We start from the raw sequence: 23,980 nt of genomic DNA, 5'->3' as shown, positions 1-23,980 counted from the left end.
GTTATCAGTGAGGAGTGAGAACCAGCCTTAAAATTCGGGCCTCCGGCGCCCACCCAAGTGGAGAAGAAACGGCCACAGAAAGCCCAGCAGCGCCTCCCTCTGCCCAGACAGCAGCGGGCGCCCGTCCGCAGACGAGCCACGTAGCCCCCCAGCAGCCCGGGGAGACTAATGCGCTGCTCCCAAGTGCTGCCCGGGCGCCCCCCGAAGATCTGAGCGGGTCCCCGTCCCTGCTGACCACCTCCCCCTTTCCAGGACGCCCATCGCTGACACTGGTGGTTCCCGGCTCTCATGTGAGCCCCACGAGGGGCTGAGATGCACCGCAGGAAGGACAGACAAGAAAAAGGCGCGGGGCTTGGAACCCTGTGCACTCAGGGAGGGGTGTGGGGTGGCGTGGGGCTTATCGGTCACAACGGAATGAAAACCAGGGCACTGCTAACATAGCCTCGAGTTCCAGGGAGAGAGAAGCAGAAACCTGAGTGCTGGCAACTGACTTCTTCACGTGACGGTCTCAGCTCCCGCGTGGGCACCGCAGAGTCCAGCGTCCCGGCCACAGAGCCAGGCTGGCTCCCTCTCCCCACACACAGGAGCCGCAGGCACTGGGCACAGCACTATGAGTGAAGCCGCTCTTCGGTGATGAGGAGAGCCCGGTGGCCGCGGTCGGCAGCTCCAAGGTTGCTGTGAGCCAGGGCGCCCACTTGCGTCCATTCTCACAGGCTCCGTCCCACCACCAGCCCACATGAACCACGACTTCCTCCCAGCTCCCAGAGACACATGCTGGGCCCAGAGGAGCCTGATCACCCAGGTTCCAAAGAACCCAGGCCCTGCGTACTGTGCTGAAGTGTCCCCCAAAATTCATGTCCGTTCCAGGACCTGGGAACGTGACCTCCCTTGGACACAGGGTCTCTGCAGACGTGATTAATTAACTGCAGATGCAGTCACACTGGAGTACAGTGCGCTCTAAGTGCAGGATGACTGCTGCCCTCAGGAGAGGAGACACACAGACACACACACAGGAGCAGATGGCCGCGTGACGACGGACACGGAGACTGGAGTTACGCTGCTACAGCCCACAAAGGCCACAAGCTGTGGGCCTCTGCCAGAGGCAAGACAGACTCATCCGTAGCCCTGTGAGGCAGCGTGGCCCTGCCGGCGCCATGGTCTCAGCCCCGTGGCCCCAGACCCGGACAGGGCACCGTGTTGTCGGCGGAGCTCGGTACGGCAGCCCCGGGCCACTCGGGCAGCCCGTCGCACGTGAGCGAAGCCCCGGCAGCAACACCATCTCTGCCCCGGGGGGGCTGACCCGACGACAGTCCTCCGTGGACATGTGACTCCTCCATCTGTGCCCAAGCTGCTGCGGGGCTCATGGGATCTCACCACGTCGGCGCCCCCCTCACAGACGTCTTCAAGGACCTGTCGACGCTGGGGAGCGCGTCCACCTCATCTCTGTTCTCATCAGATCAGCCAGGCGTGTCCCGCAGCCTAAGCAGACGCCTATGTGACCCACCAGTAAAAACCCTAAGAACTAAGGCTATAACATTCTCAATTCGAGGGGGGAAAAGGCAACTGCTCCATTCTTAGGTCACATGCCTCATGAAAGCGTGGCCAATTTTTTTCAGTTACAATAATGATCTACTTTTGCACAGAGCACACGAACTACATGGCTGGTTATCCAAATTTCTGGGAGGCCCGTCAACCCTTGGGAACCCTGAAGAAGGTGGCATCCCACACGACTTCGCTCTCCCTCAGTAACCTTGTTCCCTCTCTAGAAGAAGCGCCTATGTGTTTCAAAATGCTGGGCTTTTTCCCTTAAAAAAGAAAGGGAGGAAAATACTTCTGACACTCAGAAAAGAAAAATGTAAGTCCAGTCTTGTCCACAGCGAGGTGGGCGTGGCTGGCGGTGGCAAATGTATTCTCTGGGTCAGGAATTCCTCTATTTTAAGGACACCCACAGGCTTCCCCTGCCTGAAAAAGAAACTGTAGGGACTCCCCTGGTGGTCCAGTGGTTAAGACTCTGCGCTTGCAATGCAGAAGGCATGGGTTCGATCACTGGCTGGGGACCTGAGATCCCACATGCTGCACGGCGAGACCAAAACATTAGAAAAAAAAGAAAAAACTGTAAGCTAGATGTACAGGGCAATTTGGGCTGCTTACACCCAGCGCTGTCCGCACGGCTCCCGGCCAGCCCCCAGACACGCCCCCCCTTCTCCCAGGCACAGGGGCCTCCGAGAGAACGCAGGCAGGCCGGCCTCGCACCAAAACACCCTCCGGCCCACCGCTGGCTCCACTGTAAGCACGACCACCCCGCTGCCTAGAGAACCGGTGACCCCTGCAACATGCAGCAGCCATGGCGGCCCCCAGGTGACCCTCAGTCCAAGCCTGACATTCCGGCTCATGATTCCAGAACCCCTGGCATCAGCCGGCATGCTGTGAGGGTCCCGGCAGGCACCGTGCTCTAGAGCGGGGGCGCTGCCTGTCATGAAAGCAACATTCTTTTGGAACACGGTCACGCCGATCCGTCCGCATTGTGAGAGCGGCTGCTTTCAGAGCCCGGCAGGTACGACCCAGGCCTCACAAAGCCTAGAACACAGACGGCAAAGCCCTTACGCACCTGTCAGTTGGCCTGGGCTCTGCCCGCCGTGCCCGGCTTTCTTCCCCCCCGAGGGCTGACCTCAGCGCGTCCCACGGGTGGGTTCTCAGGAGCCACCCCACATGATTCCCAGCCTCCGAGACACACACGGGGACTCGGAATGGCCGGGGCCATGAGCTGGGGACCAGGAGGACGAGCCCCCTGGGGTGAGGCAGGGACTGGACGCCCAGCTGAGTACCTGTCAGGAAAACCCGCAGCCAGGCCACCCCCCAACTTCCACCAAGGTCAGTGTGCAGACACAGGAAAGACAACTCCGCCTGTGCATGAAGGCTCCCGGAGAGCTCCTCTCCCTGCTTCTCACCGTCTGCACCCAAAGGCCCGGGGATCGCCGTCAGAGCTCTGTGTGAGCAACGAGGTCCCCCGGGCAGGGTGGCACCCCTTCTCTATTGTGAGACAGTGAACTCTGGGTAATTGTTTTCCATTCCGCTTCGCTAACTCAGACTCTCCAGCACCAGGTTTTTCAGACGTGACCACCTAACCCTCCTGCCGGAAGCCTACGTGCTTCTCGCGCGTCTTTATCGTCAGACGTGACCACCTAACCCTCCTGCCGGAAGCCTACGTGCTTCCCACGCGTCTTTATCGTCAGACGTGACCACCTAACCCTCCTGCCGGAAGCCTACGTGCTTCCCGCGCGTCTTTATCGTAAGCCGTGTCGAACGCCTTCTGGGTCGGGCGGGCTCTCGGGTGAAACCAGGCCAGCGGGTGCTGACGAGCAGGAAGCGGGCACGCCGCACCCCTTCCAGATGTCACCCGGACGATGCCGTCACGACAGACTCCAGCCTGCGCCACCCTCGCAGCCACGCGGGGGATCCAGATCCCTATGACGAGGTCCCCGGCCCCACCAGCGACGGCAGCCCAGAACCCCAGCCCTCTAGGACAGGGACGAGGCGGGTGGCCTGCCTGTGCCCTGGGCAGCCCTTCCTAAAGGAAACGTTCAATCCGCAAAGGGCTCTCTTGGCCCGTGCCCAGGTCTGACCCAGAGCCCCCTCCCCCCGACAGCATGGTCCCACCCCCAGCGGAGCCCTCCCGCGGCCGGCACAGGGGTGGCGGCAGACACTCACAGCGGATGCCGTAGATGGTGAGGGGGTCGAGCTGCTTCTTGCCGTGCTTGCCCTGGCCCGAGAGGTTGGAGACGGCCTGCACCTCGCGGTGGAAGAGGTAGTCCAGCAGCGTGAGCGCCATCTTCTCGGCCGTGCGGCAGTTGGTGCTGATGTGCAGCATGTCGGAGGGGATGATGGCGCAGCGCACCCGCATCTCGGGGTTGTTCTCGTCCCCCAGCCACGTGCCATTGGGGTAGTCCTCTGCGAGAGAGAGGGGTCTCGGTGAGCTCCGGCCACTGCCCCCGCTCTCTCTACCTCCAGCAAGGCGGCCCGGGCCGTCCCCAGGACAGGCAGGGGGCCCACAGAGAGGAACAGGGCAGCTGGCGCTCCTCCCGCCCAGAAGGAGAGGCGGGAGACCCCTGTCTGCGAGCCCACCGGCGCCCCGCCAGCTCCGTCTGGGATGAGAGACGATTTGGGAGGCACACAGTGGGCACTGGGGCTCCCGGCTACACCCTGACCAAGTGGGCCAGCGTCCCCCACCCAGCCTCCCTCTCTGTCACAGCCTCCCAGGAGTTGCAGGATCGACCACGTGTGTGAAAGGGCTTGACGTCTGTCAAACAAACATCAACTTTAAAAAGCCTTATCGTTTGGCAAAAGGAAACTCCACGTATGATCACAAATCAAGAGGACTCTTGACTCGCTTGGACATCTGGCCGCTCTCCAAGCGCTCCCTTCTGATCCTAACGTGGAGGCAAGTTAAGGTGTGAGCGGCGGCCCCTGAAAGCACCAGCGCCGGGCGGCGATAAGGGGGAGAGTTAGAGCCTCTAAGAGGGACGCAGCTTCCTGCCGAGGCCGGCGGGCCTTTAAGCCGTGTCCCAGCCAACAGGGTCATCACTGTTTCAAGATTTCTCACGCGATTTGTTTTGAAATGTCCTGATATTTACATTCTGGCCTCTACGCGCAAAGAAGGCCCCACAAGGGCAGCCAGCCCCGCCTGGCTTTGCCGCAGGCCTGCAACAGAGCACGAGGCCCAGAGGCCAGCCGGTCTGTGACTCGCACCCCCTGCCCTGCCACGCCACAGGCAGCCGCTCCGGGCCGGGCTCCTGAATCACAGGACATCCTCCGACACCAGGCGAGGCTCTGCAACCCCGTCAGGACGACCACGTCACCGATGGGCTGGGGCGGCCGCTGCAAGGGCCGGGGCGGCCGCTGGAAGGGCCAGGGAGGCTGAGCTCCTGACTTCAGCTAAGGACAAAGAACAAATCACAGATCTGATTTTTGGAACTCGGAAACAGAGGTAAGTCAGAAGAATCATTTCTCAGGAACACAGATGGTTTAGAAGTGAAGAGGTAGAGCTACGAGCACAGGCTCGGATACGTGCAGTTTTCTCGCCAGCAGCCACCTGTTACGTTCACCTGCCTACAGGAAAGCTAGTGGACACGTGATCTAAACGTGGATGGAAAGCGACTTTTAGAGGCGCTGTCTCTCAGTCATCCCTGGAATGCCAAGAAGGCTCCAACTCCTGGAGAGTTTATTAGTTTACCTACAGACACTGGGCAACTCTACGCCTGGCACTGGGTCTAGTGCTCAGGATCTAAACCCTCAGTGAATGTAGGATCACAGGCTTAATTACACCAAACAGAGTGGAAGGACCACCCTCCCTCCACCTGCGGCCATCAAGCCACAAGCAAATAGAGGGAGGGACAGGGAGGGGAGTGGGGGGGGAGGGGCAGGCCGCTGCAGGAGGGGCGCCGCGTTGGACTCAAGGACAGTGGGCTGCAGGCTCTACCCCACTGCCACGGGGCCAGAGAGCCTTGCGCTTTTCTCAGAAACAAGTACCATGAGTTCTACAAGGCCGGCTCCCGCATTTAGATAATATCTTTAAAGCAAAGTAAACGCTGGGCAGGAGCTCAGCATCATTTTCCAAACCGCGAGTCAACATCTCATCAAAGTGACGCTGAGCGTGCGTGGAGGTGGCGGGATGGCCGTTCCGTCCAAGAGCGAGGCCGGCTCGGCTTCTCCATCACTGACTCCGACTGAGAGCCGGCTTCCCCGGGGGCTGCCCGCACACGCGCCCCCTCCTCGGCTCCCCAGCCCCGGAAGCATCCTCTTTGCCAGAGCCCTCGCACATGCACCATGACAGAACCAGAGGCCGCGGGGCTGGGGGTTGGGGGTCAGGGACAGAGTCCTGCCAGCCCCCAGCAAGGGGGCCTCGGCTCTCTGGCCGGGGCAAGGAGCGCCCCACCTGTCCAAGCCCCAGACCTGGCCCTACTGCTCCAACAGCGATGCGCCAGAGCAAGGGCCACCTTCCTTGCAGACGCCACCCCGGACAGCCTCAGCCTCCCAGCTCCAGCGACAACCGAGAAAGGCGGGGCCACGCCACGCCATCCCACGCACACAGCAGGGTCACACGTGGGTAAAGGCAGACACTGTCAAACTGATCCAGGAGGAAGGAACGAAAAAGCGACCTCATCTATTAAACTTAATTCTTAGGAAGGCAAAACACCAAGTTAAATGAATGAAAGCGTTCACAAAGGAAAGCCAAGCCTCATTTTTACGTAAAGAATGACCATCCTCAGACCGATCAGAAACTCCCCAGGCTTCACGGATGATCTCTGCGAGCTGTGCTGCAGAGGAGAACATGGAAAGGGCCGGACGGGCTCAGTGAGGAAGCGACCGGCTGGCCACCGTGAGCGGGAGGGCGCGCGTGGCCACTGCAACGGGCTCTGCGGGCCCGCGAGGGCTGTTTCCTCGCCCAGTCCCCTGCTGACACGTAGCCACGGATGAACGCCCAGTCCCAGAGCTGGCAGAGGGGCCTCCAGGAGTATTACCAGGACATTCTGGAGGAGGAAACACGGCATTTTAAATTCCTACAGAAGTTATTATTTCAGGGAATACTGCTCCCCCCAAAAAATAAATTAGTCTAAAAATTAACTATTTTCCCTCCCTATCACTCCGGAAAATAATGGCTTAAACATCTCTGGTCATGTAGGAAATTGTCCAGAAAGTGTCTTTCAAACACCTCAAAATTTTGCAAGGCATTTTATAACCTGTCTACAACCTAACTTCCTTCATGCTGTGAGTCTCAGGTGTGTGGTCATCTGACCAGCAAGAAGCCCGAGCCAGGCGGACAAGAAACACAGCCTGCAGCAAGTCTGACTAACACAGCCATTGTCGTGGGAACAGAGGACCCCTCCGGGGCAGGGAGGACCAGGGCTGCACGGTCACTGCCGAGGCACTCCCGGGAGACGGCAGCGCCTCCACACTCCCTGGCCCAGACGCTAGGGCGCACAGTCCTCACCCAGGTGCGAGGACCACACCTGCTGACTCCGCCCCAAGTCACCTCTGACCCGACCCGAGAGCCGGAGCCCAGCCTGGGCCCAGCTTCCCACCAGTGACAATGAATCTCGTCTTTTAAATGTAAAACAAGACGGAGCACCAGCCCACATAAATATTTGAGAAATCTGCCTTTTGACAATTCAGAAAGGATATATTTATTTTACTAAAATAGCTTGGTCCAGTTTTGGCATCTGAAACAATAGATTCTAGTGGCTTTATTTAAAAACTACCAGTTGGGTTATAAGAAAAATAAACTTGCTTTCTATTCCAATCATTTAAATCTTTAATTAAATTAACTGACATTTCTAAAAACGCTATTCAAAGAAAAACCTTCAGCAGTAGCTTCAACTTTCTTACCAAACAGTTCAGAATACAAATACTTCTTGTGAGGGTCTATTTTAGTTCTAGGAAAATGAAACGAACGGGAGAAAGCCCCAAGACGAAAAAGATGGCCACAGTCTCAGGGTCGCCGACTTGACAGAGAGATAAAGCAGCTACCTGTGCCATGCCTCCCCTGCTCCCCACCCGCTGACACACATGCATACATACATGTGTATACACAGAACACACACGTCCATACAGGCACGCACACACACGCACCGGCACACGTCCCGAGGCAGTTGATGCACCCACCAGCACGTCCACTGACACCAGGGAGCCTTGGTTCCGAGCCACTCGGCTGGGCCCGGGCCTAGGCGTGGGAGCTAATCGCGTGGGGCAAAGACAAGACAGTATCTACTCCGCGCCTCCTGCGTGCCAGGACTTCACATGCCTTACTGCAACTCAGAGACTCTGAGAAAACGCGACACAAGGCGTCACCACTCCTCCAAAGCAAAGGGCAAACTGCGAGTCCTCCGACAGCAGCCTGCATGCCCTGCACACACGTCACGCAGGCTGGGAGGTCACCAGCACTCCAAATGCCACCCCGGAACCAAGCCCAGCCCAGCGCCCGGGCTCTCTCCAAAGACGCCGGTGTTCCGTCCAGGGGGTCCCAGAAGCCTCTAAGTCCTGTGCGGGCAGCTGTGATGGAGGGAAGGGCCCCCAGGATGGGCCACTCGGACACTTGCTGCCTTGGCTCCCAGACGCCCTGGCCGCCAGTCCCCCTCGGCGATCACTCACAACAGGCTTGGTCTCTGCAGCCACGAGAGGGGACCACCAGGGAGGCGTTTCAGTCTCCACCCAAGGGATGGTGACGACGCAGGCTCTGAGGTGAACGGGGTGTCCACACACGGCCCAGGGGGTCACATGAGGTCAGGTCCTCGAGGCCGGCTCCAGCACCTCTGGGCCAGCCTCAGAGGACACCTCGTGCCCACGAGCAGGGATCAGGCTGTGTTTCCATTGGGCTTTTATAAAGGCTGCCCAAGCTGGTTACGAAGTTCTCTACATGTGAGGTGCGGGCTGGGGGTGGGGGGGACCAAGTGGCCCCGGGAAGGGGCTCAAGGGGGCTTTCCAGAACAGGCCCTGTGGGCCGCCTCTCAGCATGGACCACACTCCGTCCTCGGAAGCTGTCGCCTGTTTCTGAGCCCTTGTGAATTAAGGTGTTTACACCCTGACTGTGAGCCTCATTCAAGGGTGACGCCTGCAGTGAATCGGTAACACTCCAACCAACCACAGAACCTGACAGCTTGCCCTCCTGGCTTTAGACACAGTAAACTATGGGCCTGCAGCCCAAGCGCCTCTGCTCCTTTGGGACTGACGTGACATCTTCAAGCTATGGACAGATCGACAATTTGGGGTTTTTAAACTGGGAATTCGAAAGCGTTAGGTTACATACAGGATAATGCTGGAGGGAAAGGGAAAACACAAACGTCTCTGGCACTGCGGCCAATTCCAACCCCCGAGGCTGGGCCCATCCCACAGAACCACGTGGCCACACCTTGGACGGAGCCCAGCCTCTTCCGGGGAATCCCGCCCGCTGAGCACAGTCGTCATGAGCTCAACCGTGACAAGAGCGAGTGTCCAAGGACACTTGGCAGAAAGAGCAAGAGCGCTGGGCAGAGACGGGGTGTCCACATGCTGGGTCCCACATGCCGACCCGAGACTCGGCGAGGGATGCTGTGACGCCACCCTCCGGCCACTCTCCTCTGATCTGGGATCAGTGACCATTCACTACGGGGTCCTGCACAAAGACCCACTGACGTTGTTACACTACTCCTCTTTCTTAATCCTGCTCTTGTCAGCAGCCTACTTATGACGGCTGCTAAAATGCGTTTCAACGTTACCAAATACACAAAGAATTTATGCAGGGACTTCCCAGGCGGTCCAGTCGTTAAGACTTTGCCTTCCAATGCAGGGGGTGCAGGTGCGACCTCCAGTCGGGGAGCTAAGATCCCACATGCCTCGCGGCCAAAACACCAAAACATAAAACAAAACCAATATTGTAACAAACTCACTAAAGACTTTAGAAATGGTCCACATCAAAACAAATCTTTAAAATAAAAAGAATTTGTGTTAAGAAAAGTTCACGTAAAATAAATTATGTGAACAAATTCTCAAGAAATGTTGCTGGCTAAACTTCCTCCTCAGCACACGTACAGCTGCAGTTTCGTGAACACAGCAATTTGTACTGATCTTGTTTCGTAGCCCACAGCCCAGCAACACCCCGGAGAAGGTGCCCCAGGGTCCCCGTGCTGTGCCTGACAGCCCTGCTGAACCACCCGCTCCTCCCAGACTTCATCTCCCTGCCCTGCCCCCCACCCCAGCACAGATATGTGAGTATCTGTATCTATTTATACGCACAGATACGTGAGTATAAATCACTTCATTGACTCGGGGCTTTGCAACATATACAAGGCTGATTTCTGACAATAATTCAATTATAACAGAAGTACTTCCCTATTAAAGGCAAGTACCAAACGTTTTACATGCAGGATTAGTCAAGTTCTGTAAGAATTATCAAATGCATAAACGGCAGGAATTAAACTCTTTATTAAGAATCTAACTAAATCCCTTCATTAATGCACAGATCCCACTTTTGGTCCATTTTGGCTAATCTGTTTCTCTGACTCAGTTCACCAGCTTAATCTTGGAACGATGAACCCCACACACTTTCAGTACTTCCCAAAGATCGGGGTAAACGAAGGCCTTGTGCCGGGGAAGAGAAGGGCAAGAGCTAAGAGCTAAGCCTGCAGCTCACCGCTCCCCACCGTCAGCGTTTCTCTGATCCAAACAGAGCTGGTGCCGTGACAGCCAGCACTGCCGATTAACGCACGGGTAAATCCCCTGGCACCGCTCCAGTATAATAAAGATCTGCTAGGGGACGGCATGCCAATTCGTGCAGACAATGCGGAATTCTTAAGAAATAGCCATTCTGAAACTCTGCGGTTCTCTGCAATCAGGCACAGAAATACTTTTATAAGAAGAGAAGAACGTCTGTCTACGTGCAGCCCTGGGCTCTTATCAGGAAGTAAGACGACTCCACCTAAGGCCGAGCCTCCAGCCCTTCAGCGCCTACATCTTATCCCCATTTCTCTGATAGGAAGTCGCTGACTGGACGCTCCCCAGTCGAGCAAGCTATTCTGGTCCCGGGAGGACGCGGGAGGGAAGCAGCGAATCCGACTCTCAGTGCATCATAAATGTCACCAGATGTTGGCCACAGGACGCCACTGCAGGCCCGTGTGAGACGTTCGCAGATTACCTCTTTTGCCCACATTTACGTGCACACACCGGCGGTCTCTGTTCCATCTTCCCAAACCCCGTGCCAACCGAGGTGGCTCAACCTGACATTCTCAGGACGTAGAACTACAGGGGGGTGGGGGGGGGACACATTCCCGAGGACAGTGGCAGCAAGCTTGCACTCAGACACACAGAAAACCTGTACTTTTTTCCCTACAGATTTTAATGCTAATAAGCTCAAATTCGGATCCCTTTTTGTAAGCTCGCGTTAGAGTCAGTCTGCAGTCCCCCCTGAAATATATTTCACATTAATCAGATCACATTAGGGCATACAAACTTAAAAGATGACATTTTTGGTTTTTATGATAACCCCAGACTCCCCCCAAATTATCCAATGTCATGTTTCAGAGCTGAGGCCGTTTAAACCAAACAAGTTAGGCCTAAAGTACACAGCTAGACCTACGGGAGTATTTACCCAAAATCCACATGGAAAAAGAATAAGAACAATTAGCTTTCTCTGCAATTGTTACAGATGTAATTTTCATTCGATATCCACTAAGATGAAATCAGGAGCAACCCTCTTTTCCTCAAGTCTAATGAGTAGAGAGACTAGCTGCCCTGACCCAGCAATTCCACTCCCAGGTATCAGCCCAAGAAAAATGAAGACACGCACAAAAACCTACACACAAACGTTCAGAGCAGCACTGTTTGTGACAGTCAGAAAGTGGGAACGCCAGCGTCCATCAACGGGTGACAGATCAGCAAAGTGTGGCCTATCTACACACTTAGATGGGCCGTCATCCGGCCATAAAGAGGAATGAAGGACTGGTGCATGTACAACGGGAGGGCACCACGTGCTTCCACTCGTATGAAACATCCACAACAGGCAACCCCACAGACAGGAAGCAGATCAGAGGTGGCAGGGCTGGAGGCTGGAGCACGGGGGTACTGCTGTGGGGTCTCTTTGGGGTGGTAAAAATACCCTGCAATTAGACAGGGGTGATGTGCACCCTCTACCGGCACGTCTGCTTTAAAATGGTCAGTTTTATGGAATGGAAATTAGACCTCAATTTTTTTTCTAAGTGGCCCAGTTTGCTTTTTCTCTGTTCCCTGCTCTGCCATCTCAACCCTAGCAACTTATGTTAGAGGTGAATGACGTTTTAAGGAAAACATTTTCAATGCTTCAGATGTGGTAACAAGTCTAACAGGAAAATCTTTGTAGAAAAATCTATACTGTGCTCTTAGGAAAAATCAACGACTCAGATGGAGAAGCAGAAACACCTCACCAGCCCTTCCTAGTTAACAAATTATAGGCTTGAGGACCCAGTGACACGATGCTACATCTGCCCAGTTCCCTCCTCTCTCTCTGCGCTATTTTGGGAAACACTGACTCAGCCCTCAAGAGAAGGGCAAAGCTGCCAGGTGGCAGGAACCCTCTGGAGGGCATGCCAGGTCACCACCTGGACCCAGAGCCAGGTGAGAGTGGCCCCCAGACCCAGCAGGAGAAAGGATGCTCCCCCTATATCACAGTGGGCAGGGGCAGCGTGGACTCAACGTGGACGTGTGGCCCCTCTGAGTCTGCGTGAGGCCCTCATCAGAGACACAGGACAGAGCTGTGGTCAGACAAGTGAGCCAACCGCTACCTCTCAAGTTATAGCTGTCCATCATCGGAAAGCCTCCAGAGCTAGATTCAATAAGCACACCTGACTGAAAACGATTATGTAAATCTGCATCAACGTGGAGAGATTTCTACTACGCAATGGGGAAAAGCGAGTTACAAACTCGTAAATCTAGCGTGTATGTTAACGCAGAAAAAGCCCAGAGGGTTTCTGGAGATCTCTGGATGAGGAATGTCTCCGGTTATTTGTACTTTCTTTGTCATTTTCATATCTTAGCATCTTTCAAAAACAATAAACATATATTACTTTTCTAAAAAGCAGGGGAAAAAATTACAGCTGACACCGGAACAATGTGGGGGGTTTCGACCCTCCATGTGGTCAGGGATCCACACGTAACTGCTAGTGGGCCCCCCGTGAACGCAGCGCCCCATATTCACGACTCCCCGTGTGCAGATCGTACAACGCTGTAACAACTACTAGTGAACAGTCCACGTGTCATGGACCCGCGCAGTTTCAGCCCGAGTTGTTCAAGAGCCGCGGCACGCCCATTACCGTCCACGCGGAGAAGAGGAGCAGCTTCGAGGACGCACCTTCCGAGTTCAGGGTGATGAGGGTGACGTTGTTGCCGATGTTCTGACTTCCTGACTGTCCACAGTTGGAAACGGAGTCGCTGGCCTCGGACCCGCTCTCCCCGTCCTCATTGTGGCTGTCCTCCTGACCTGGCACCTTCACCACGATGGTGTTCTGCCGACGCCCGGGCACCGCGCTGCGCGGGAAACAGAGACACCAGCAGTGTGGTGAGAGCAGCACAGCAACACGCAGAGACGGTTCTGTACCCCGACGTTCTCCCCTTCACGTCTCACAGAAGCTACCTCTGCACACGCACTGGGCCACCAGCCTTCCCTCAGCTCTTTCTACTCAGATTAATAGCAGGAGACAGCCTGTGGCTCCAAGAAACTGTATGAAACTTGGAACGTTTAAAAACATGTTTACATCACAAAAGAAGTGAAATCACAACCCACTGTGACTCAAGGCCTAGAACGCTCCCTTCCGATCATGGAGGTAACCCTACAAAACGCTGACGTTTGAATCAGGGTGAGATTGAGGCCGTGTCAAAGGAAAGGCTGAGTGAGAGAAAGTATGTCTGCAGACCCAGACTGACTGCACCGATCCACTCCGTCCCGAGAGATGTCCTGGAAATGACCCGGCCTGTGAAGACGCAGCTCTCACTCCCAACTAGCCCACTGCCAGAAACCGCTCGAGGGGGCTAAAAAAGCCAGTCGAGGATCTCCTGGGGGGCATCCTTAGCACCACAAGGGACCCCGATACAGCGCAGTAAGGCACGGCCAGGAAACCAGACACCAGCCAGCTCCGAAACGGGCTCCATTACCCGGAGGCACGCTACTGCCTCCTGAATGACCTTTTCGACTTCCTTCGAGATGCTGCCGCGCACGGGGAAGGGGAAGCAGCGCGAGGTCCCTGCTTGCCGAGGCAAACCCCGGGGGGCTCCATCCTGGGGGCTGGACCTCGCTAAACGCTCCGGACCTGGCCACGACTCCGCCCTCGCGGGCACGAGGCACACGGACCCTCTGCTGCTCTGCCGGCCCACGGCCTCGGCCCGGAGCGTCCGCACCCACCTCCCGCGGCCGGTCTGCTTGGGGTCTGGGGCCCTGGGGACCTGGGCTACAGCCAGGTAGAAGCGGGACCGGCTGCAGGAGGGCCTGCGAGACTCGCCGGGAAGCAGCGCGGTGGGGCCGACGCCGGCGGGGCGCCAGCACACGAGGGGCGATGGTGCCCTCCACGCACTCCCGCCTCTGACCCAGGGTACAGCCAAAGCGTCTCCAAAGAAAAAGGGGTGGAAAAGGCACCACCTCGAAACGCCTCCGCCACTTCACCAACCAGAGGGGACGTCGCCGACCCGACATGCTCGGACAGACAAGACAGATGGGAGTGAGGTGAGAGGGCGGGATCCGCGCATCGTGGTGAGCACACAGGGTACCTCCCGCCGGCACGCGCGGCGGTGGACACAGGCCAGGCCGTCCTCCCCAGACCCTGGCCGCGGAGAACCCTGGGCCCAACGACACGGGCGCCCCAGGACGCCGCCCTGTCCCCGGGGCCCCAGCGGTGGCAGTGAGAGGTGGGGTGTCGTGCTACTGACTTGCTAATGATATTTTCCAGGGGATCCGGTGCCCTGCCGCTCAGGGGGTCTTCCATCTTGGCTACAACGGCGTTCTGCCGATCACTGTTGAGAATTACTGTAGTCTGGGGGACGACGCTAGGGAACAAAAGAATCACAGAGAAAAGAAGACCTTAACACGACAGCGTTCATTGTCAGAGCACAGAGTCATCAAAAGTCAGCGCCCACGCCCCGAGCTCCAGAGGGGAGGCCCCGGCAGGGCTGCGCTACGTGCACGGGTGACACCGGGCAAAGTGCGAGCCGGGGCTGGGCTTCTGAATGGAGAGTCTAGCTCTGCTCCTTGTTGGCACTGTCGGGAGAGTCGGGTTACAAATATTTACATGTTTACAGAGAAGAGACAGAGGTGTCACAGCTGTCACTGTGCAGGAAGGTTTCTGAAGGAGCAGGTCTGCATGAAAAGCAGCTTGAGACTTACTCACTGCATCCAGCGAATTCCCACGTGCCATCTGGGCTTTCGTGACCACTGTGCTTATCAGTTCCATCCCAGGATGTGAGTGTCATGACAGAAAGGGGCGAACACCTGCGGAGGGGCTGCGGGGGAACCGCCGGGCACTGACCTCTGGGTTCTGCTGGGCCAGTGCAGGAACTACAGCCAAGGGTCCGGGGACTTTGCTTCGAAGGAAACGATGCTACAAAAGAATTGTGCCCCCCCGGGGGCTCTTTCCGGAGGGAGGCATGTGTTTATTTATTTTTTTATTTTTTGAGACACGTGTTTAAACACGCGGGAGCCAGTGGCTCGTCTCTAAGCACAGTCGTCAAGATTTTTTGCTCATTAACCTTCCAGCCCTCAGCGCTTCCCGCCGTGCTTTGTGCAGAAAGAACAGGCACTCGAGATGTACAGCAGTGTTACCTGAGAGCAATGTCATGCCTGGATCTCTCTCTCCAAACTCCAAGTCGGGGAAACCCTGCTTTTACAGGAGGAAAGCCCATGAACCCAAAGGCACCCATGAGAAGCCAGCCCCTGTCCCAGCCACACCCTGTTAAATGTCCCCAAAAGCAGAGGCACAAATGGCACCGTGTCATGCGGAAGTGAATGGCAGGACCACAGGATATTTTCCTAAAAAAGAAGCATAATCGCCTGCATTCCACTCAAAGGCGTCAGCATTTTCTCAGCCATGCTACTTAATCATCAGTGACACCTGAACTAACCCACCAGATCCTGACCACCTACCCACAGGTCAGGCACCACAAGTGGCCAGGTACCGAGGTCACACACAGGGTACCCACAAAAAGGTGTTCCCTCTCACCCCGATAGGACATCACGATGGACACGAGCACATTCAAGGTCTGAGATGTCTGCCGGAAATAAACAGGTTAAAATGGATTCACGCCAACATCCGGCAAAGTCGTTAGACTAAACACACCTCTGTTTCCTAAAGGACCTTAAGACCAAGGAAATGCTGGTCTGAGACAACCAGCTTCAAGCTGGAGCACAGGGAGCCCCGGGGCACCTGACCGTCGGGGGCCCCTCGGTGTGCAGATCCCGCAGGGCCTCAATTCCCAGACGCCCTCCTTCCAGAACGTTCTATGTCCTAAAGATGATGCCCCAGGAGAGCACCTCTGGCCAGTGTGGTTGTTCCCTTTCACAAAGCCTCCCCGCAATCACATTCAGGCACCCCGTCCATCCAGACGGAAGACAGCAGGCGCTCTGCGGGGGTCACTCCTTACCACTCGCCTCTGACAAAGCGCACGCAGGACCTACTTAGGGTTTCAGCTCACAGATAATCAAAGTAATCTGTGATGACAGACCACTAAGACTGCTGGCACACACCTGCAAGAAATGAGGACCTCCTCCATCTTCCACAGATTTATTTATGTAAACACAGCTTCTCAGAACTTCAAACTATAAAAACTGAAAACAGAAATGGAACCAACATTGAACCCTGCGTCATTTTAAGTGATAGATTACTCATAACCGTGCAGAGATTCAGGAATTAACTAACACTAAACCCCATCCATCTCAAGGGTAAATTCACAACACTGCATTGTTAACTATAAACTGGTAATAATTTACCCTGTTTTGTTCAACTGTGTACTAAGAACTGTAATGAGACCTCAATCCAGAAGAGCTTTCTTTTTAACCCTCCAGGCCTCACGGTTACAGTAGATACATTTTTCAGCTTCAATTTCTATCCGTATTTCTGTTGCACAGGAATGCACCAGCCTGGCTGACAGGATAAAATCTTGTGAAGGAAATGAAGTGGGAAAGAAAGTTCAAAAGCAAAAGGGACGATGTAAAATTTGACGGTCCAAAGCTTATTCATCAGGGGACTTGTTTTTAATGGATGATGGTATTTAGATTATAACAGAAACATTTAAGTGAGCAATGAATCTGTTTTTAAATACCAATATTAATATTCCAGAAAATACACCTTTCCACTAATGCAATTACGTCAACCTCAAGTTGTACAACTTAATATTTTGTTTTTCAAAAATTATGGAACATCCACATCACATTAAGACAGCAGGGCTTCCCTGGTGGCGCAGTGGTTGAGAGTCCACCTGCCGATGCAGGAGACACGGGTTCGTGTCCTGGTCCGGGAAGATCCCACATGCCGCGGAGCGGCTGGGCCCGTGAGCCATGGCCGCTGAGCCTGCGCGTCCGGAGCCTGTGCTCCGCAAAGGGAGAGGCCACAACAGTGAGAGGTTCGCGTACCGCAAAAAAAAAAAAAAAAAAAGAAGACAGCAGTAGTTATCCCGAGGGTCCGTACGGGGCAACTGTCACAGCACGTCAGTGTCCTGCCAAGGCCGAATCACAGCCCCAGGTACCCAGTCAGACACGATTCTGGGTGCTGCTGGGGAGGGGCTTTGCAGATGTGATAGAAAGTCCCAGTTGGTTGATGGTAAATTACTCGAGAGACAGATCACCCTGGGTGGGCCTGGCCTGATCGGGTGAGAGCTTTAAAAGGCAGTTTAAGGGCTTCCCTGGCGGTCCAGTGGTTAGGACTCTGCGCTTCCACTGCAGGGGGTACAGGATCGACCCCGGTTGGGGAACTAAGATCTCACATGCTGCGTGACATGGACAAACTAAATAAATAAATTAAATATTTAAAAAAATAATAATAAAAGGTTGCATGACATGGACAAACTAAATAAATAAATATTTAAAAAAATAATAATAAAAGGTTGCATGACATGGACAAACTAAATAAATAAATTAAATATTTAAAAAATAATAATAAAAGGTTGCATGACATGGACAAACTAAATAAATAAATTAAATATTTAAAAAAATAATAAGAAAAGGTTGCGTGACATGGACAAACTAAATAAATAAATTAAATATTTAAAAAAATAATAATAAAAGGCAGTTTAGGCTGTCCCCGATCTTGGAGACTCCAAACAGCTCCTGCCCATGGGGTGCCACCTGGTGACGATGCCCCCTGCCTGTCCACCTGCCACACAGACTGTGCACATGCTTGGCTGCCTCCACAGCCGTGTGAGCCAATTCCGAGTGGGAAGCCCCTTAGACTGGGTGCTGGCTGTCCCCACACACACCCCTCCCACTGCTTCTGCTTCTCTGGGAATCCTGTGTAAGCGGCAGCGTGACACCGAGGGCGGGAAAGTGACACTGGGACCCCGCTGGCACCAACCCCGGGCCTCGTTCAGATCGCACCAGTCTCCACGTGCGCCTGTCGTGCTGCCTCCCGGACACGCCCACCCTCCCTCCCCAGCGCACCCGCTAACCTGCTCCCTGTCTACCGCTCGGACGGACGCGGAGGATGTCACAGAGGTGGGAGCATGGGGTGTGGGACCTCTGAGCCACCTCTGCTGACACCTCCCAGGCGGCCAGGCCCAAGCATGTGCCTAGGGGCACACCCGCATGTTTAACCTTTCACCCAGACAGGGGCCTTCGGGGTGTTTGCAGGTTTGGTTATTACAAACAAAGCGGCCATGGCCATTCATGTGGAGGTTCTGTGTGAACATGAGTTTCCATTTCTCTGGGATAAGTGCCCAAGAACATGCTTGCTGGGCCACACGGTGAGGACATTTTAACGGCGAGAAATGCTTCCGATCTGTTTCCAGAGCCGCTGCCCCGTCTTACACGCCTACCAGCAGCGGCGCGAGGCCCGGGGTCTCCGTGTCCCGCCGGCATCTGGAGGGTCCCTGCTGTGTCCAGCTGTCTCCTGTCCTCGTCTCCCTGCTGGCTAGCGCTGCTGAGCTCCTTTTCACGCGCTCACTCACCAGCCGCCTCTCCTCTCCGGTAAAAGAGCTGTTTCTGCTTTCTGCCGACTTTCCACTTGGATTGTTTGACTTTCCACTGTTGAGTTTTGAGAGGTCTTTCTTCTAGACATTCCACTAGTCCTTTATCAGATATGTGGTTTGCAGTTTCTCCTGGTCGGTCGCTTCTTTTCAGCTCCTAACAGGTCTTTCAAGGAGCGTAAGTTTTTAATCTCGATTGAGTCCACTCTCTCTTTTATTTTTCATGGATAATGCTGTTGGTGTGACGTCTCAGAAGCCTCTGCCTAGCCCCAGGTCCCACAGGTTTTCTCCTGTGTTTTCATCCCAAAGTTTTACAGTCTTACATTTTATGTTGCAATCTGTGATCCATTTTAAATCAATTGCTGCTCAAGGTGTGAGGTTTCCACCGAGGTTCATTTCTTTCATTTTGCCTGCGGAAACTACTCCCGCACCGTGTGTTCAAAAAGCTGTCCTTCCTCCATCAAATTGCTTTTGCACCTTTGTCAAAATCTAGCCGGCATATTTGTGTGGGTCTATTTCTGGGCTCTCTATTCAGTTCCACTGATCAATTTATCTATTCCTCGGTCATTCTGGATTTTAAAACTTTATGTGCTCAGTTCATTCTTTCACAGTCTTAAACCATTATTTATACCTTTACTTAGAACTGTATGTCAGTTTTCAAAGTTCCTGTTAAATAAAAACTTAACCAAAAGGGAAAAGGGAAATGCCTAGACCCACAGACCATCCTGATTGTTTTAATTCTAAGATGAGGCTAACGCGCAAGCTGAACACTCTTGCCTAATTCTAAGATTATGCTAGTTACACACAAGCTGAATACTCTGGACTAAGGACATTACCATCCAGAAGTAAAGCACGCCCTACAGCTTGTGACCTGTGACCACGTGCCGAGGGCTGCCCGCCCTGGCAGACAGTGACTGTGAGCGCAGGGCCCCCACCACCTCCGCGGGGCAGTCACGCAGGGGCCGCCCCCCTCAGGCAGGACTGCCCCAGGGCCCCGCGTGAAACAAAGCCTCAAACCTGGAGCGGGCACTGTGGTACCTTCCCCGCACAGATAGCCAACAGCCCGTCCAAGATCACACAGCCACTCAGTGGCAATGGCAGGTTTGAGCCCAAAGTCCTCAAGCAGCAGAGCCAACGTCCTTTACCAAAGTCAGTGAAGCCGGACCTGCACCCCACGACTCCCTGAGCATCAGAATCTCCTGGGGAAGCGAGGGCCCGCCCTGGAGAGCCTGGACTTCTCTTTTTTTAACAATTCCCCCAGGTGATTCTGATGGGTGCCCCTGGTTTAAAACAACACCAAGCACAAAATCCCCGCCCACTGCTCCCAGTAGCACCAGCCTCCCCCAGAGCCCACCCGGTCCAGCCCACTGTGCATGTGACCTTCCGTCTGCTTTGTTCAGTGACGCATCCCGGCTGCCTAGATGAACGCCCAGGACACCGGCAAGCCTGTGTGTTCAAGGAGCAGCCTCAGATCTGAGGGGCAACCTCGGGCTCGCTCGGCTGGTCCATACTGCGAAAAAAAAGAACAGAGCAGGCGCCCACAGACGCGAGGCCCAGAGCACAGCCCAGGATGCCGTCCTCACTCAGGGCAACCTGCGTCCTGAGGGCTGACCGTGTGCGCCCAGCAGGCACGAGGCTGGCTGACGGCGTCGGACACTCGGTGAATGATTTCTCGGCCTCCCGGGGATCAAGGAGCACTAAGCGCTCACACGCGTCATCCCCTCACAGCAACCCTCGCTCACGACTTTTACTCGCCTTCTACTGATGAAGAAACTGATGCTTAGAAAGGGTAGAATCTGCTCAAGGTCTCATCACGTTCAGGTGACGGAGCCTGGATTCAAAGCCAAGAATCTCTCGTGCCCTTTGCCACTTGTTGGCGAACAACAGGAATAATCCTATTTCAACTACTGCTACCACTTACCCTTTCAGTGTTGGGGATTTTAATGGTTTTATTTTGATGGATTTAAAACCAAATATCTTCAGCTTTCAGAGCTGTCCTGGGAAACATTTCCAAGTTCTCTTACAAAGCGGCCTTCAGCCTCCCCTGAGTTTCAGAACACTGCTTGGTGAGCAGGTCAGAACGCCCTGTGCTGCTGCCCTAAAGCACCGACTCCTCTGCCCCTTGCTCGTCAGTCCCACCACGTGACCATGGTTTGAATGGACACCGAGGCTGCCATCAGTGAACAAGCGGCCACGGACGTGGCTCAGGGCAGGCGGGGGCAGGTTGGGCATGGGGTTAAACCCCACCAGCACTCCTTAGGCTCCCTGGAGGAACGGGGTCCCTCGGGAAAAATCAGGTCTGTCCAAGCAGCATGGTCACCCCTTATTTCCAGTTTCCAAGGAGCAAGAAGAACGTCCACAAGCGCTGACTGTGAGTTCTCTGAGCAAAAGCTCATCCGGGAGCGGAGAGCAGCCGCCACCCGCAGCAGCGCGCCGTGGACACCAGATGCTCTAGGGCTGGGGCCGGGCTGGCGCACCCCGAGCATCCACAAGTGGGCGTCCACACAGGCTGGGGGCACTGCCGTCCTAGGAGAAGCTTCTAACCTTCCCAAGACAAGGCTAGGCGACTTAAAATGCCCAGAGGCGAGGCTGCGCGGCGGGGGGGCCGGGTCACGGTGCCTGCACCAACTCCCAGCCGGCAAAGCCAGCCTCCAGAGTGACCTGCGACCGCAACGGCGCACAGCAGCGCGGCTCACACGGGGCTGCTGCCTGCAGCCTGTGGTGAAAGGGACGCTCGCACACTGAGGTGTGGGCGCCACCCTGGCTCACACCTGAGTCAGCTTGACTTTGTGGCCTAGCGGACACTCACCGTACATCTGCTTTAACCGTTAAAGAAAAGGCCACAGTGATCAGAAGCAGAGAGTGTCCACGCGAAAATAACATGAAATGCCTCCCTCCCCGGGAGGCCAGGGCTGCTCCTCCTTCCACGATAAGCCTCCCTTCCCAGGTGCCAAGGCCACGCCGACTCTGTGCGCATGCCGGTCTGTCCCGTGGGAACCCTGAAGGAGTGTGTGTGTCCCTGACCTGTCTGATGTTCCCTGTTCTGACGAGATGTAAAACTGTGCTGAAAACCCTGCTTCTCTGGAGCAGTCTTCTGTGCTACAGTCCTTAGTTTCACTCACGTAAAACTCTTCTCTGTTCATATTATAGATTGTTTATTGATTATTTTCGTCAGTACATGAGTGAGGCAGTCAATTTGGGCATTATTTCTGCTCACACAATGATGCCCAATTTTGTTTTCTGTGGTGGGGGAGGAGTTCCAGCCGAATATTAAAAAGTGTGTGGGGCTTCCCTGGTGGTGCAGTGGTTAAGAATCCACCTGCCAACGCAGGGGACATGGGTTCGAGCCCTGGTCCGGGAAGATCCCACATGCCGCGGAGCAACTAAGCCCATGTGCCACAACTACTGAAGCCCGCACACCACAACTACTGAGCCCACGTGCCCGAACTACTGAGCCTGCGAGCCACAACTACTGAGCCCACGTGCCACAACTACTGAAGCCCGCACGCCTAGAGCCCGTGTTCTGCAACGAAAAAAGCCACCACAATGAGAAGCCCGCACACCGCAATGAAGAGTAGCCCCCGCTCACAGCAACCAGAGAAAGCCCGCGTACAGCAATGAAGACATGACGCAGCCAAAAATAAATAAATAAAATAAATCTTAAACAATAAATACAAAAATAAGAATAAAAAGTGTGCAAAAAATTGTTTGCCTCCCTCTCTCCTACCATTGAGCCTCACTACAGTGTATCTGCTGACACTGATCTTTCTGCAATTCAAAATTGTCACTCATCCAGCTCAGTTTTGGAAATGCTGAGTTTTGTGTAACCCTCTATTGACAGAAGCGAGCTCACAAGAATCTCGAGTAATCCTCTTTTCTGCTTATGAGAATATGCCAGCAGGAGGGTAAGGCACATATCCTTGGCTTTCCAGTTATAGTCCTGTCTCACATACAAGAACCGGGGTCCTAATAAAATACGAAATTGTGTCCCACGTATTGTACTTACAAAAAGAAAATTGTTTACTTTTTTTACCGGGGTCCTACAGTTTCAGTAAGAGCAAAAAAAGAGGGGTCGGGGGGACACTCAGTTAAACAATAAAACCAGATTTTTTATTAAATTAATAAAATAAATTAAAACAATAAATAAATTAAATTAAAACAATTTTGTTACTGTTTAACACTCAGTTAAACAATAAAACCAGATGCCCCGAGGTCCTCACACCTGAGAGGCAGGTAGGCTGGGGTCCACCATGACCCCCTGCCCCCTTTCATAGGTGCACCTGTTCTGGGAGATGCCGCACAGCCAGGCTCCATTTCCAGGTGCCTTCCATGCAAACGTAGCCCCGGGACAAGTGCTCACGCATCCCAGAGGCCTTAGGGAGTAGGATGGAGGGCATGGGGTCTCAGGTCCCTGCGGGGAGAGCAGTGGGGGGACCAGAAATGCCACTTGGCGCCAAGAACATGAGCAGGAGGCACAAGTCCCAGGGGTCCTGGGCTGTGGCAGTTCCCGTAAACCAGCCAACAGCCAGGCATCTGAACAGTCACTAACATGTGTCTTAAAGGGTTTATTTCTCTAGCTTGCAGGTTAAAGATGAAAAGATGCAGTCACTAACATGTGTCTTAAAGGGTTTATTTCTCTAGCTTGCAGGTTAAAGATGCCAACAGCCAGGCATCTGAACAGTCACTAACATGTGTCTTAAAGGGTTTATTTCTCTAGCTTGCAGGTTAAAGATGAAAAGGTCATAAAAACCAGGATCCACAAAAACACTCTTAGGGATAAGAATAAATTAGCACTGAAACTTTGTTTCCAATACCGAAGGGGATGAGCAAAATACAGTGTAAAACCAACTCCCCCAAAATAACCAACTGCACCAGAGAAATGGGGCAACCTGCTGCCACGAACGTCAACCCCCAGCTGCCTGGAGCCAACAGGACCCAGAAGGCGTGGGATCCACCCCGCCCCCACCCCACAGAAGCCACAGCGCCCAGGACAGGACGCTGCAAGTGCAAAGTCACAGCCCCGAGGCAGCAGAAGAGTTGTGCGTCCCTTCTTCTCCTTCCAGAGGAGCTGCAGAGACGCCTGCTCACAGAAAGGCAGGCCTGGGAGTGGGGGACACCCCAGGCAGCCAGACCCTGGCACCCACAGCTCCATCCCCAACGGAAGGAGACAGGACGCCTCTAGGACTAGGCAAGGGACGTCTTGCACAGCCCGGAAGGAAGCGCTCAAACCAAACAAAAGACCCACAAGGGGGAGGGGGGTGTCAAAGGTCACCAGAGCCACCGACGAGCACTCCCGACGGCCAAAGCTGGGACAGCGTGA

The 23,980-nt window shown here is 54.5% G+C and overlaps 1 protein-coding gene across 5 annotated transcripts in view; it reads right to left on the bottom strand.

Annotated features, from left to right (window-relative positions):
- The window catches only part of BANP (BTG3 associated nuclear protein), a 119,971-nt gene that overhangs the window by 54,986 nt on the left and 41,005 nt on the right, over positions 1-23,980 (bottom strand). For 4 of the 5 annotated variants that reach the window (XM_060000863.1, XM_060000866.1, XM_060000862.1 and 1 more), the window contains 2 exons: positions 12,851-13,026; positions 3,709-3,948 (listed from right to left, as the gene is read on the bottom strand). In XM_060000863.1, the coding sequence (XP_059856846.1) occupies positions 3,709-3,948; positions 12,851-13,026 (416 nt within the window). Of the gene's footprint in view, positions 1-3,708; positions 3,949-12,850; positions 13,027-14,418; positions 14,536-23,980 lie in introns of all 5 variants that reach the window. The other variant, XM_060000864.1, reaches the window with a different exon arrangement.

The sequence above is a fragment of the Delphinus delphis genome, chromosome 20 (genome assembly GCF_949987515.2).
Source record: "Delphinus delphis chromosome 20, mDelDel1.2, whole genome shotgun sequence".
Taxonomy (NCBI): Eukaryota; Metazoa; Chordata; class Mammalia; order Artiodactyla; family Delphinidae; genus Delphinus; species Delphinus delphis.
This window is presented reverse-complemented; position numbering and strand designations above follow the sequence as displayed.